At 35.5% G+C, this 16,840-nt stretch overlaps 1 protein-coding gene across 1 annotated transcript; it reads right to left on the minus strand.

The window, feature by feature from the left end:
- Positions 1–959: 959 nt before the first annotated feature.
- On the minus strand, positions 960–15,827 carry LOC124361877. Its single transcript, XM_046815924.1, has 2 exons — positions 15,524–15,827; positions 960–1,918 (listed from the first exon to the last, which is right to left on the minus strand). Exons 1-2 carry the CDS (start codon positions 15,524–15,526, stop codon positions 1,139–1,141), a joined length of 783 nt encoding a protein of 260 aa, XP_046671880.1. The 5' UTR covers positions 15,527–15,827; the 3' UTR covers positions 960–1,138.
- Between the last annotated feature and the right edge of the window lie 1,013 nt (positions 15,828–16,840).

Consider the following 16,840-nt stretch of genomic DNA (forward strand, 5'->3'; position numbering starts at 1 on the left):
TGTACTATTTGAGTTAGAAATATTTTGATTGTAGTACAGGTTTTATACATGAAGTAGTTTTAAGAAATTCATCATCAAAGATTTTAACAAGCCGCCGTTATGAATTTTGTTGACTAAAAATTTGAATTTTTTTCATTGACGATCTTTACTAGATTAGCAATGTTGAAAGTTTTCTTTCTACCTTTAATGGTTATTTACAAAAAAATTGTAATGAAAAAATTACATAGAGACAGGGATTGATGCATTTTAGGACATATATTTATAGAAACTTTTGGGCTTTTTTTACCCCTGGGACAACCTCTTGAAGTTTGTCTTGTCAGTGTATTTCAGTTACATCCTGTATATGTGCAGTGCCACACTAGTGTGCACCATGCTTGACCTAAATCAGCTTAGATAAGTAAGTGAGAAATAAACTATGTCCAAGGACCTAACGTATCGCTGCGTCCATATGACTACAATAGGCTGTTAGGGGTGCAAAAATTAAAAACAAATCTAGACATCCACCTTTCTGGGATTATTGCATCTTATAAGCCTTCCTGAAGTCTTTCTTTGCACCGCTACAATTGAAATTCTGAATTTAGTACAGTACATGCTTAATGATGCTTCTTTAAACCATTATAATATTAACTGTGCCATAACACAAAAGTAACAATGGAATTTCTCAATTGAAAGTTTTTATGCACAAGATATATCTATAAATGGATATAAACAACTTCACTTGGAAATTTGTGTAGAAAACTTCTTCGAAAATCTGAAAGCTTTCTTTTAACAGAGATAAACTGCCATAATGTATGGCAAATCCACAGTAATTTTTGAGGGATAAGTAAAAGAACATGTTACAATTCTCTGGTATTAGTATATTTCATTATAATTATATGAAGATTACTATCTCGGGTAAGACAATACTTCACATGTACAAGGATTAATTATGATATGGTTTCTGAATAAAATGTCTGTGGTTAAGATGGATTTTTTTATTTGTTTCTACAATATTTAATAGCTTTGTACAGTTATGAGCACAGAACTTGACCCTAGGTAACAACTCCCTGTTTAAAAAGAGAAGCTTAATATTATCGAAGAATAAAAACTGAAATAAGTGTATTCATAAATATTTAAAAATGAAAAAAACCATTTAATTTTAATCATCTTCTCTAATGATCTGAACACTGTAAACCAGTAATGACTCCTGGTTTACAAATCTGGGAAGCATATCGCCTGGCACCGTCATGCAGTGCTCTTCATAGAAATCAACGAATTTGTTATTATCAATGGGTACTTTGATAGTGTAAGTGTATCCAATAATATTGTGTTTGAAGCTTATGATGGCAAAGTACTTGAATGTAGTGTGTCCATTGCCAACTCGAGTAAATGAAATGCACAGCTTTTGGACTTCCACATTCATGTGAATGTATTCCCAGAACACTTGACCGTAAGCAACAAATGGAATGTACTTGAAAGAATCCTCGGTGTTGTTAAAGTTTCTCCAGACTATCTCCGATGCTGTCTCATCCTCTAAAAAAACAGTACGATCGTTATGAACCACAGTGAGGTGGCTTTCCAATTTCTTGGCTTGTCCAGACCACTCACAATCGAGCAGTTTGCAATCAACAGTTCGATAGCTACAGAGAGTCTCGTGGGTGCCTCCGGGTATGAAGACTTCTGGGCACCCGAGGGTTCGGAACAGACACATCCTCGGTAATGCATCCAACAACTGTTGTAGGACTACGGGCTTCGTCTCGATGAAGTCCTTGCGACAGGTAGGACATATGTTGATTTGAGGCTTGCAGTCAGGACACAGTGCGTGACCACTGGAGCATTGCGTTAACGGTGGCCGCAGAGTGCCAAGGCATACAGGGCACTGTATGGTTTCGTTCAGTGCGTCCACTATCAACTTCAACACATCTTGATCTAGTCGGTCCTGAAACAATATAGTTGATACGTCAAAAATTAGATTATAATGGTGTTATAAAGAGTCTAGTTGTAAAATCAATGATACATTTTAAAGTTAGGTATAGAAATTATGTATAGAATGTTTGACACGTGAGAGTTAAACTTGTGCGTTGTAAATTGTTTGATGCAATTTAATTGAGGACAACGTAATGCAGGGGGAAGCGGTTACAATAAAAAAAATTATGTTTAATCATAGAATCTAAAACAAATAGTGTCAACATTTGGGACAAATGTTTTATATTTACATTGCATTAGGTGATAACCTCTCAAAAATGAAATAGTATAAGTAATAAAATAAATTACAAAGAAGTATCTTAGTTTTTTCAACGGCACACCCAGAAATCTCCTCTAGGGGATGTCTGGAACACTGGAGTGTGAGGGGTATGGGAAACCTTGCATATTAGTAGAGGATCCGGGAATTAGATTCTATTATCTTTATTTTATAGTACTTCTGAACTAGTAAAAGAAAGGCAAAGATCAGGTCAGAATGTATAAATTTTACAATTAAACCACTCTAATACCAATCACCAAGAAGCACACAGGGGGGTAATTAAAATTTTCTGCAACAAATACAGTTTATATGAAGTGTATTAAACTAAAATAAAATGTAATCAAAACATTAACGAAATAGTGAACAAAATAGTTAAGTTTAAATCACAATTCAAGACCAAAGTTAAATCTTGATGTCTACTCTCGGATATAAAAGTATAGATATCCGAGTATGAAGTTGATCACAAACTAAATAATAGAGATACAATAAACGGGAGCTATATTAAACTATAGCTTGTTCATTTCTTCGTTTTGACATGTAAAAGTGTTTACTTATAATAATTTCCAGTATATGTTGATAACAACTAAAAAATACCCGGTTTAGATGCTTTTCACCAAAGCGCAACTGTGAAAATCATAACTCTGAAACTTGTATTCAATTAAGACCAAACGCCTATACAATATAATTCATGTTTACTTAATTGAGTTTAAGTTGGTTTACACTTTGTTGCAAAACACCCTATATTAAATTTGCCATATAAAGCATAAGCTAAATGTAGCACAGGTTTCTTTGATCTTAACTGACTCTGAATGGATGGATGAAGTTTTGCTGAATGTACCAGAATCTGCTAGATATAACATGTTATATGTAGCACTTTTAAAAGTGGTTAATATAATACAAATACAATATGTGCAATGCTGTGTATTTCATAAATTAAAATAAGTTATAATGTATGATTGTATATATTACATTATGACTGATTTCAAAGTTCCCACATAGATGCTAATTTCAGTTAAATAGACTACGTACTATTAGGCGATTAATATTTTGAAATAAAATGTTCTGGGGGGAAGGGGCAGGTTCCGTTCTTCCCCATGTCGGTGCATCCCTGAGTCCTTTAGTACAACTGTTGGTTTGGTAGGTTTATTCTGCCTTAGTTGAAAAACCTTTAAGGTTATTCTACCTCAATAACAGTTTCATCATCACATAATGGTAGATAAAATGTAAGCAACACAAAGCAAAAAATATTTCCTGAGGCAGTAAAATCTTGCAAATGTTTTACAGCAGCAAATATAAAAACTAACCAATGTGTGAAGTGGTATGATCAAATACCAGATCCTTTCTTAAATTAAAAAAAAACTTGTATGCCAAATTGTTTAAATGTGTTTTGGTCACAATACTGCATATGTATTTAAATTCGTTAATGGTACCCTACAGTCATCATAGGCGTCTTAATGAAAAATTACTATAATACAGTTAACTTAACACATAATTTGTCTAGATTTTTATATAAAGCTTTAAATTCGTAATACAATTTTTTGTATATGTACTTACTTTACTTTCTATACAGAGTGTAGTGTATCAAATCCATTGATAAATGATTAGCTGTTTAAAATACTAACATATTCACGTTTTATAATCATGACAATCTAGTCCAATTACATTTTACACGCCATGTAACTATAAAAGATATAAAAACTAATCGTTACGCTTAACGGGTTTTGCTGATGCTACATTCAAAATTTCAAGTCACTCATTTCATTTCTTAGACGATAAAGAGGCAGAATATATTGATATTATGTATGTCTACGATTAATAAGAATCTTCACAACTGTAACCTGTACTGTCTAGTTGCCATATTGAAGCACACAAAATCTGTACTGTAACTCCAGAGTAAGGACCTTTTACTACCGTTTGAAAACTTCAAACTCGTATTTAAAGACTTATAGCCCAAGTATCAAAGTTCTGTAAACGGGAGTGTATAGTACTAATTGGGGGAACAAAGAAAAAATTATTTTCAAAATGGGGGTGCTCACCCACATGCCCCCCGGTACCCAAAGCCAAAATTTTGAAATGGCAAACTTGTGACACCTCAAACTGAACCTCATAAAAAATGCTGTATAGGCCTAGTCAAGTGCTGGTAGAAAGCCAAGGTCTATACAGGGTGTCAATTAAGTCTGGAACCTCTTTTTTAATTTTTAAACCACAATATAAAAAAATACCAAAGTTCACACGTGCTTACTGGTGATAGTAACGCACATATCTGCCCAATTACCGACAGATAATCCCTTTGGGGGACGGTCCACAAGGAGTCAGAAAAAATTCTTAAATAGCAGCATAGGTCAAGTTTGGTATCAAATTAAAGGTCTTACTTAGCAGAGTACAATGCCGCAAACCGGACTTCAAAAGGTGGATTCATTCAGTAGTTATAGCTATTTGAATTTTAAAACAATTGAACTATGTAAATTATTAAGTATTACAAGTAAACCACAATTTTTAAGTACCTGTGATCAAAGTAAGTGTTCAAAATGTTCCCCTACCATCGTCTGGCAATGTCCTAGGCGGTTGTAAAAGCCATCCACTGCATTTTGAAGGTAGTCACAAGGAATATCTTGAGCTTCTTAGACTATGAGATTTCTTAGGTGCGCCAAATCTCGAGGCTTAGTACGATAAACTTTATCTTTAAGGTATCCCCAAAGAAAAAAAATCCAGTAAGGAATATTGTATCCAAGTATTCTCTAACAAGGAGAGCAAAGTGTGGTGGCGCGCCATCTTGTTGGAAATAAATTCTTTGAAATTGTTGACCAAGAGCAGCTTGTAGTGCAGGAATTATCTCATTTTGGAGCATTGCTAGATACAAGTCACCATTTAAATTACCATTGATAAATAATGGGCCCATAATTTGATTTCCTATAATAGCTGCCCAAACGTTAAGTTTCTGTGGATGCTGTGTATGACTCAATCTGCCACTTTCACATTGTAACGTAGTTGTGTTATTGGTAATAATTATTGATTCCTGGCTTCGATTACTACATTGTCAGATAATGGGAGGGGAACATTTTGAACACTTACTTTGATCACAGGTACTTAAAAATTGGTGTTTACTTGTAATACTTAATAATTTACATAGTTAAATTGTTTTAAAATTCAAATAGCTATAACTACTGAATGGATCCACCTTTTGAAGTCCGGTTTGCGGCATTGTACTTTGCTAAGTAAGACCTTTAATTTGATACCAAACTTGACCTATGCTGCTATTTAAGAATTTTGTCTGACTCCTTGTGGACCGTCCCCCAAAGGGATTATCCGGTCAGTAATTGGGCAGATGTGTGCGTTACTATCACCAGTAAGCACGTGTGAACTTTGGTATTTCTTTCTATTATGGTTCAAAAATTAAAAAAGAGGTTCCAGACTTAATTGACACCCTGTATAAAGGCTATGTCATGGTTGGTGCTAGTCCAGCCAGGATCTTTTTAATATGGCCTCCTATGTTTACCACATGTTACTTAATTTAGTTTTGTCATACGTTTAGTTAATTATATGCTTCACAATCTGAACATGCTCTTGGAAAACATTATTGATTTGTTATGCTTATATAACTGTTTATAGTTTTTACATTACGTTTATAAAGTCACAGTATTTAGACATCGTGACTACCGTGTTTTTGCCACATGTAATGTACAAAGTCATATGTGGTTATGTTTATGTACACAAATTTTATTCTTGCGCAGTACACACATTTTTATTCTTAGTCAAATTATTACTGTACCATAAGTAAAAATCCTAATTTTGAAGTTTAACTTAAATATGTAAATTTCAGATTTGTCCATGTTGATGTATACTTTATATTCTCAATTTACATTTTAAGTAAGGTTCAGTTTTAATTTTTTGTATTATAATACCATTATAAAGTACAATAATTAAATTTATGATACAGAAATAAAAACACTATCATGTAAAATTATTAAAATTCTCAGTTACAATTTAGTTTTGTACAGTTTCAAAAGTAACATACTGAGTGATTTTACAAAAAATGTGTCAGTAGTTATAAAAATAATACATCTATTAAATTTTGGTATTATTTTTTTGAAATTTGCTAAAGTTGTTCTTAGATAGATTTAAAATAGTATAATATAACATTTTTTGTAAAAACAATTTTTCGGGCACTTAGGAAATTTCAACGTATAAAAATTATTTCATTCTTCATCATTTCTTATTTCATTAAATCTACATAGGAATGTTTATTAAAAAATAAATTACAGTCTATGCCTACGTACTTTTAGCCCATTTAATGGTGAAGAAATGATATTAATATCATAGTTCTATCTTTAAAAGTGAAAATAATTATTTGTGTACATGCGTAAAATTTCGATTCTGCGACACACAACCAGCCTAATTCCTAGTGGTTTATGCAATACACCCTCAATGATGGCTCTGGCGGTTCACGTAAAATAAAATAATCAAGAAATTACAAGACCTTTTGTCTCACTCAATTTTGTTTTCATTATAGTTCATATGACTTCCACATTGAAACTTGCATCACTAAAGCCATTTGGTCCCTTAAAATCTAAAAGAATGTGCATTAAACTAATAGTTCTAAATACTGTAAAACCCCAGCTTCTGTAAACTCCAATTTTTGGGAGTTTCTAGACTCCTGAGAGCTCTTTGACTCTTAAGAGCTTTCGGACTCTGGCAGAAGCCATCCCCTGGCAGCATTCAAACTATTGGAACTCCCGGCCTGCTGCTGTAGCTACTAGCTACCAGCCTCTGGGAATTCCCAGTCTAGAAAAAAACTGGTTTCTGGTGGCCTTCTGCATTTTGAAGCCACTGGCCCCTTACAGTTATCAATCTCTGGGAGTTCCTTACATCTGGTAGCTCCAGCTCCAGTATTTTTCAGCCTATGGCAGCTCAGTCCTGGAGAGCTTTTGACCATCCTGGTTTGAACAGTTCACGGCTTCAGACAGATCTCAAAATCTGGAAGTTACCAGCTTATGGTAACTTCCAGGTCTGGCAACCCCCGACCTCCAGGATATTGGCAATTGGCAGCCAAGGCCTCTGGTAGGCCCTGGACTTTGGGAAGTTCCTTAGCTTGTGGCAGTTTCAGCCTTATGGTGCTAACAGCATCTGGTAGTTACCAGTCTATGGTAACCCCTGTTCAGGCAGCTCTCGGACTTAAGGAGCTCTGTGCTTATAGGACCTCGTGGCCTTTCAGATTTTATGACCTATTTTAGCTGTTGGCCTGTGATAGATCCTGGGCTTTGACAGGGCCTGCCTTTAGCAGCTACTGGTCTCTGGCAGGTTCGAGCCTCTGAAACCTTCCAACCTCTGGCTGATCCTGGCCTTCGGTAGCCACCTGGTCTCTGGCAGGTCCCAGCCTCTGAGAACTCCCGACATTATTGAGAGCCTTTATGATCTCCCAGCATTGGGAAAATCCTAGTATTCGGCAGCCTCCAGCTACTAGCATGTCCCGGTCTCGAGCAAGTTATGACTTTCAAACGCCACACAGATTCTACAAGTACCCTGGTCTCTGGCTGGTCCTGGTCTTTTGGAGCCTCCTGACCTCTGGCAGCTCTGAGCCTCAGATAGCCCCTGTTCTCTGTTAATTTCCTGCCTTTGAGAGCTCTGCTCTTCTCTTTTACGAAAACAAAAGTTATGTGTTATCATTCATTCTATAGAATGATCATACCAATTGTGGTTAAAATCCGTACGAACACAAAACGTTGAGACAAACTATATATAGCCTATATAATGAATGGATTTGATCCTAGGGTTCCGCCTGCTTGTCTGAAATGGCATTAGAAAACCATGCTTGATAATCATACAAAACATTCATACCATGGTTAAAATAGATCCATACTCAAAGCGTCTATGGTCGATGTACATAAAACAGTTTTGGCCTGGGTGCCAGCCTCCTTATCCTGGTTATGAGCTATCCTAGGTTATTCTTTCTCCTATAGAATGTTTTGGTTAAAATATTTTGAGCTGTGAGACGTCTAGCTAGTTATTTACAAAATGGATTTAACCCTAGGGCTTCACCCTTTGTTTCAAAAGTACATAAACTCCCATGCTGATAACATTAATTACATAAGAAGTCCATTTGGTCAAAATCCATCCAACTGGAAAGTGTATGGTGTCTAGAAAAGGGTTCTGCCCCAACGGTCCGATTGGCCCCAACAATTAACTTGCCCTTACCATTTATTTGTGGTACATCCCTACCAAGTCTCAATAAGATGAGTAAAGAATTGTGGTCGTAATCTTGACAATATATAAATAATGTTTACGTTTACACACTTTAATAAGTAGATTAGAAATCTACCAAACAACAGTTATCCCACAAAAAGACTCGCCTGTTCCCTTATAATATGTATTCTAATTGTAATATGTATTGTATTATGTTCCTTATAATATTGTGGTTCTAATTGAACATCGACTTAGTAAACATACCATCACTGCATGTCATGCTCTGTGACAGTAACATAGTGAGTGCATATGCGGACAATATATCAAAGGAGGAGTTGCAATACATAAGTAGTTGACAATTAAGTGCACATTCTTATTTCTGATATAAAAAAAAAAAAATGTTGAAATGGTGTATGTGCTGTTTATGCAGCACTATTACAATCAGTATAAAATATAATTAGGCCCTACATGTGTTGGGACTCATGTCATGAGGACGTCACATTGACTGTCTCACAAACATGGAGAGAGTAAAGTTGTGATAAATTGACATGGTTTCTCCAATATACTGAGACAACTAACTCGAGTGATCTAGTGTATCTGGCAGTCAACATATTAAAACTACTGTACAATGATTGCCTAGTTATGATACACAAAGTTTACACTGCAGTTCTATACCAAATGATCTAAAACTTTTAACCATACAGTACACACTTAATGCGACTGCTACAATAACGTTTATGTTTTTACGTCCCATGAGCATAATAATAGTTTAAACTTTATACCTATATTAATCTACCACTATTTTGCGATTCTGACAAATTTTCCCACCTGTCCACGGCATTATGACATATTTGGGTACATAAAGATTATCTAACCTGGTTTTTTATATTTATATTAATAAACAATATTGCATAATAATTACACCCACGGATGTAATTAATTGGTACTGATTAATTAATGTAATATAGGTAACTGAAGTCATCTGTACCAATGTAAACACATTTTAAGATTGTAAATATAATAGTTTTTGGTAAGTGATTTTAAAATACAAATGTTAGTTAACTACCGGGGTTTCAATTTTTCATCCTTAGTTTAATTTTTTTTTTTATGTGTTAAATATGGCATTGATCATGAAATATTTTATTTAGTTTATAAAACAATTATTATACCTGTATTTATCAATTCTACTTAGCCTATAGATATATTTTATAAGCAGTGTGAAACTGGCATAGATTCCATCCATAAAAAGAACTAATCCGCTGACTTGAATCCTAACCTGGTTCATGAAACTACTCTTGACCTAGTTCCTGAACTACAACTAACCTAGTTCCTGAACCAGTTCAATCACTTCAGGATTAAATTATATTATTAAAATTAAATTTTATAATTTAAAAAAAGAACAAATACAAAAATATCTATAGATTATACTTAATACATTACTTTGAATACATGGTCTACTGTATTATATTACTACCCTCATTTTAGACCTCTTCTATTTTTGGACAAATACCAATCTATAGATGGCCATATCTCAAAAACATACGAGCCAATTTTGATAAAACTTTCTATACACATTCACTACATGGTCTACTATACTAAAATACAAGCCTCATTCTTAGGCCGCGCCTATTTCCGGAGCCACAATAACTTTATAGGCAAAGTGCTAACAAAAACCAATCTATGGATAGCCATATCTCAAAAACGTACGAGCCAATTTTGATAAAACTTTCTGTACACATTCACTACATGGGTCTACAATACTAAAATACGAGCCTCATTCTTAGGCCACGCCTATTTCCGGAGACACACCTATTTTACAGGCCAAGTGCTGACACAAACCAATCTATGGACAGCCATATCTCAAAAACGTACGAGCCAATTTGATAAAAACTTTCTGTACACATTCACTACATGGTCTACTATACTAAAATACGAGCCTCATTCTTAGGCCACGCCTATTTCCGGAGACAAACCTATTTTTACAGGCCAAGTGCTGACAAAAACCAATCTATAAACAGCCATATCACAAAAACGTACGAGCCAATTTTGATAAAACTTTTTGTACACATTCACTACATGGTCTACTATAGTAAATAATAAGCCTCATTCTTAGGCCACGCCTATTTCCGGAGCTACATCGATTTTACAGGCCAAGTGCTGACACGAACCAATCTATGGACAGCCATATCTCAAAAACGTACAAGCCAATTTTGATTAAAACTTTCTGTACACATTCACTACATGGTCTAGTATACTAAAATACAAACCTCATTCTTAGGCCACGCCTATTTCCGGAGCCACAATAACTTTATAGGCCAAGTGCTGACAAAAACCAATCTATGGACAGCTATATCTCAAAAAAACGTACGAGCCAATTTTGATAAAACTTTCTGTACACATTCACTACATGGTCTAGTATACTAAAATACAAGCCTCATTCTTAGGCCACGCCTATTTCCGGAGCCACAATAACTTTTATAGGCCAAGTGCTGACAAAAACCAATCTATGGACAGCCATATCTCAAAAACGTACGAGCCAATTTTGATAAAACTTTCTGTACACATTCACTACATGGTCTACTATACTAAAATACAAGCCTCATTCTTAGGCCACGCTAAGAGTTTTATCAAAATTGGCTCGTACGTTTTTGAGATATGGCTGTCCATAGATTTTGTTTGTGTCAGCACTTGGCCTGTAAAATCGATGTAGCTCCGGAAATAGGCGTGGCCTAAGAATGAGGCTTATTATTTACTATAGTAGACCATGTAGTGAATGTGTACAGAAAGTTTTATCAAAATTGGCTTGTACGTTTTTTGAGATATGGCTGTCCATAGATTGGTTTTTTTTTAGCACTTCGCCTATATAAAGTTATTGTGGCTCCGGAAATAGGCGTGGCCTAAGAATGAGGCTTGTATTTTAGTATACTAGACCATGTAGTAAATGTGTACAGAAAGTTTAATCAAAATTGGCTCGTACAGTTTTGAGATATGGCTGTCCATAGATTGGTTTGTGTCAGCACTTGGCCTGTAAAATCGATGTGTCTCCGGAAATAGGTGCGGCCTAAGAATGAGGCTTGTATTTTAGTATAGTAGAACCATGTAGTGAATGTGTACAGAAAGTTTTATCAAAATTGGCTCGTACAGTTTTGAGATATGGCTGTCCATAGATTGGTTTTTGTTTAGCACTTGGCCTATAAAGTTATTGTGGCTCCGGAAATAGGCGTGGCCTAAGAATGAGGCTTGTATTTTAGTATACTAGACCATGTAGTGAATGTGTACAGAAAGTTTAATCAAAATTGGCTCGTACGTTTTTAAAATATGGCTGTCCATAGATTGGTTTTTGTCAGCACTAGGCCTGTAAAATCGATGTGGCTCCGGAAATAGGCGTGGCTAAGAATGAGGCTTGTATTTTAGTATACTAGACCATGTAGTGAATGTGTACAGAAAGTTTAATCAAAATTGGCTCGTACATTTTTGAGATATGGCTGTCCATAGATTGGTTTTTGTCAGCACTTGGCCTGTAAAGTTATTGTGGCTCCGGAAATAGGCGTGGCCTAAGAATGAGGCTTGTATTTTAGTATACTAGACCATGTAGTGAATGTGTACAGAAAGTTTTATCAAAATTGGCTCGTACAGTTTTGAGATATGGCTGTCCATAGATTGGTTTTTGTCAGCACTTGGCCTGTAAAGTTATTGTGGCTCCGGAAATAGGCGTGGCCTAAGAATGAGGCTTGTATTTTAGTATACTAGGACCATGTAGTGAATGTGTACAGAAAGTTTTATCAAAATTGGCTCGTACAGTTTTGAGATATGGCTGTCCATAGATTGGTTTTTGTCAGCACTTGGCCTGTAAAATCGATGTGTCTCCGGAAATAGGCGCGCCTAAGAATGAGGCTTGTATTTAGTATAGTAGACCATGTAGTGAATGTGTACAGAAAGTTTTATCAAAATTGGCTCCGTACGTTTTTGAGATATGGCTGTCCATAGATTGGTTTTTGTTAGCACTTGGCCTATAAAGTTATTGTGGCTCCGGAAATAGGCGTGGCCTAAGAATGAGGCTTGTATTTTTAGTATACTAGACCATGTAGTGAATGTGTACAGAAAGTTTAATCAAAATTGGCTCGTACAGTTTTGAGATATGGCTGTCCATAGATTGGTTTCTGTCAGCACTTGGCCTGTAAAATCGATGTGTCTCCGGAAATAGGCGCGGCCCTAAGAATGAGGCTTGTATTTTTAGTATAGTAGACCATGTAGTGAATGTGTACAGAAAGTTTTATCAAAATTGGCTCGTACGTTTTTGAGATATGGCTGTCCATAGATTGGTTTTTGTTAGCACTTGGCCTATAAAGTTATTGTGGCTCCGGAAATAGGCGTGGCCTAAGAATGAGGCTTGTATTTTAGTATACTAGACCATGTAGTGAATGTGTACAGAAAGTTTAATCAAAATTGGCTCGTACAGTTTTGAGATATGGCTGTCCATAGATTGGTTTTTGTCAGCAATTGGCCTGTTAAAATCGATGTGGCTCCGGAAATAGGCGTGGCCTAAGAATGAGGCTTGTATTTTAGTATACTAGACCATGTAGTGAATGTGTACAGAAAGTTTAATCAAAATTGGCTCGTACAGTTTTGAGATATGGCTGTCCATAGATTGGTTTTTGTCAGCACTTGGCCGTAAAATCGATGTGTCTCCGGAAATAGGCGCGGCCTAAGAATGAGGCTTGTATTTTAGTATAGTAGACCATGTAGTGAATGTGTACAGAAAGTTTTATCAAAATTGGCTTGTACAGTTTTGAGATATGGCTGTCCATAGATTGGTTTTTGTTAGCACTTGGCCTATAAAGTTATTGTGGCTCCGGAAATAGGCGTGGCCTAAGAATGAGGCTTGTATTTTAGTATACTAGACCATGTAGTGAATGTGTACAGAAAGTTTTATCAAAATTGGCTCGTACGTTTTAGAGATATGGCTGTCCATAGATTGGTTTTTGTCAGCACTAGGCCTGTAAAATCGATGTGGCTCCGGAAATAGGCGTGGCCTAAGAATGAGGCTTGTATTTTTAGTATACTAGGACCATGTAGTGAATGTGTACAGAAAGTTTAATCAAAATTGGCTCGTACAGTTTTTGAGATATGGCTGTCCATAGATTGGTTTCTGTCAGCACTTGGCCTGTAAAAATCGATGTGTCTCCGGAAATAGGCGCGGCCTAAGAATGAGGCTTGTATTTTAGTTATAGTAGACCATGTAGTGAATGTGTACAGAAAGTTTTATCAAAATTGGCTCGTACGTTTTTGAGATATGGCTGTCCATAGATTGGTTTTGTTAGCACTTGCCTATAAAGTTATTGTGGCTCCGGAAATAGGCGTGGCCTAAGAATGAGGCTTGTATTTTAGTATACTAGACCATGTAAGTGAATGTGTACAGAAAAGTTTAGGCCTAATCAAAATTGGCTCGTACAGTTTTGAGATATGGCTGTCCATAGATTGGTTTTTGTCAGCAATTGGCCTGTAAAAATCGATGTGGCTCCGGAAATAGGCGTGGCCTAAGAATGAGGCTTGTATTTTAGTATACTAGACCATGTAGTGAATGTGTACAGAAAGTTTAATCAAAATTGGCTCGTACAGTTTTGAGATATGGCTGTCCATAGATTGGTTTTTGTCAGCACTTGGCTCAATGTAAAATCGATGTGTCTCCGGAAATAGGCGCGGCCTAAGAATGAGGCTTGTATTTTTAGTATAGTAGACCATGTAGTGAATGTGTACAGAAAGTTTTATCAAAATTGGCTCGTACGTTTTTGAGATATGGCTGTCCATAGATTGGTTTTTGTTAGCACTTGGCCTATAAAGTTATTGTGGCTCCGGAAATAGGCGTGGCCTAAGAATGAGGCTTGTATTTTAGTATACTAGACCATGTAGTGAATGTGTACAGAAAGTTTAATCAAAATTGGCTCGTACAGTTTTTGAGATATGGCTGTCCATAGATTGGTTTTTGTCAGCAATTGGCCTGTAAAATCGATGTGTCTCCGGAAATAGGTGCGGCCTAAGAATGAGGCTTGTATTTTAGTATAGTAGGACCATGTAGTGAATGTGTACAGAAAGTTTTATCAAAATTGGCTCGTACGTTTTTGAGATATGGCTGTCCATAGATTGGTTGTTGTTAGCACTTGGCCTATAAAGTTTATTGTGGCTCCGGAAATAGGCGTGGCCTAAGAATGAGGCTTTGTATTTTAGTATAGTAGACCATGTAGTGAATGTGTACAGAAAGTTTTATCAAAATTGGTTCGTACGTTTTTTAAGGTATGGGCCCTTTTATAGGGTTTCTCAAAACTTGCCTTTTAATTGAGTATAGTCTTGAAAATTGCTGCTATAAAAGGGGATTATTATCATAAAAGTACTGTTTGTTCATTTAAAATCTTTATTTGTAGTATTTATCTTCACGTTATTAATTAAATATATATTTTTGTATGGTTTGAGTTGATGAACTAGGTTAGGATTCATTTAGGAACTAGTTCCCGGTACTCGTACTTTTTATGGATGGAATCTATGGGCAAGTTTCACGTCGGTATTTTATATAGGCCTACACATCCTTAAAAATATGACATAGTATATTTACAGTCACACATTCTAAATATGTTAAAACAAAATATTAATGAACATTTTGCACTCAAAACCCCTAATTTGTAAACCTGCCCAAGGTAGGCCTATTTAGGCTGCATGGTTTGATTTTATTTTATTTCAAGATTTGCCTTTTTGTTATTTTTTAAATCTGTATGAGCACTTATAATATATCCTGCATGGACTTGTAAACCATAGATTAGGTTGTAGCCTATTGTATATTTTATACTTAAAGGCCAAATAAATGATTTCATTTTAATTCTTCCAGCATTAAAACAGTTTTTAAATGCAAAACATATAAAAATGAAACATTAGCTTCACTCAAGCACTTTATAAAGTAACCTAGTTTCATCACAACTTAATCACATGTTGTTAGAAAACTGTTGATTATTTTACAAAAAGCCAAGAGTTTTGTAAAGAGTATGATGTTTTAAAATTAATCAAACACAAATAACAGTCCGTAAATCACTTCAATTTAAACTGAAAGTGGTAAATTACAATGTAAAAACATACCATGGTCGTCTAAAGCGTTTCCAGGATGGCTGTGTTCTTGTTGTGAACTGGGAAATACACTCAGCGTCAGTTCAGACTTCAGGCACAGTGATTTCTGTCTAGAACCGTAAGGAAACCGAACCCGAACCCGCACCAAACTATGCTTCTTGAACTGGGGTTATACGCATTTGATAGTTAACTGCACAATATCCTATCTTGAATATAAGTAATCAGATAAGACAAGAAAGACACAGTGATAAACGTAATGGTACTCTCATAACAGTAACCAAGCTACCAACAGGTGTTATGACGGAAGACGATTACTATTAGTGATGCGCGATTACGAGATGTTACAATCGAAACGTTTCGATTGTTTGGACCTCTCGAGACATTTCGATTGTGATTCCCTTAACGAGAGGTTCTTACCGAGAGGTTTTTGCCGAGATGTTCCTAGCGATTGTTTCATTGCGACACAACATCTCTTCTCGTACCGGGCAATCGAAGTGTTTGACGAAATGATGAAAACGAAATGTTTGATTCCATCATCCATAACTTTGTTTTTGCGATACACCATAAACGCTTGACGAGAGGTTCCTACCGAGAGGTTTCTAGCGATTGTTTCGTTTACGTGTACGATCTATTCTATTCTTTTATTAGGGAATCGAAATTCTAAGTGAGATATGTTTGCCGATCGACAGAAGGATTTAACTGAAATATAAATTAATTTAGTTACTTTTTTTACTGACTTGAATTCCGAGTTGTTTTAATGAATTACTATATTAGTAGCTACATTTAACATTATACTACATTAAACGCTTATTCACGTTACAATAATGACGTATGAACAGTAAAACATTCAAAAAATAACATTGTACAAAATAAAAACATTTAATATTTTAAATTAATAACCAAGATAAGCTATTTATTATAATTTAAGATAATATACTCAATCTTAATGCTTGAAGAATTATAATTTACATTTTGACTAAACGCTATAAAGTAAACTACTGGAATGTCTGGAATGGAGAGGAGAGTGGTGCAAACCAATATATTATGGAACGGAAGTATGAAAAACAGGTTGAGACAGGCTCGTGAAAAGTAAACAATAACAAATTGGCTTAACGAATGCAACAATCGAGAGAAACCTTTCGATTGTAAAGACCTCTCGCTAAGCAATCGAAACAATCGTTAAGCAGAACCTCTCGAGAAGGAACATTTCGATTGTAACAACCTCTCGCAATCGCGCATCACTAATTACTATCAACAGGTATGGTCAGAGTCAGTGTTGCCTCAAACTGAACTGTACGAAACTAAGTTAGCGAAATAATACCCTCTGAA

This window comes from Homalodisca vitripennis, chromosome 5 (genome assembly GCF_021130785.1).
Source record: "Homalodisca vitripennis isolate AUS2020 chromosome 5, UT_GWSS_2.1, whole genome shotgun sequence".
Taxonomy (NCBI): domain Eukaryota; kingdom Metazoa; phylum Arthropoda; class Insecta; order Hemiptera; family Cicadellidae; genus Homalodisca; species Homalodisca vitripennis.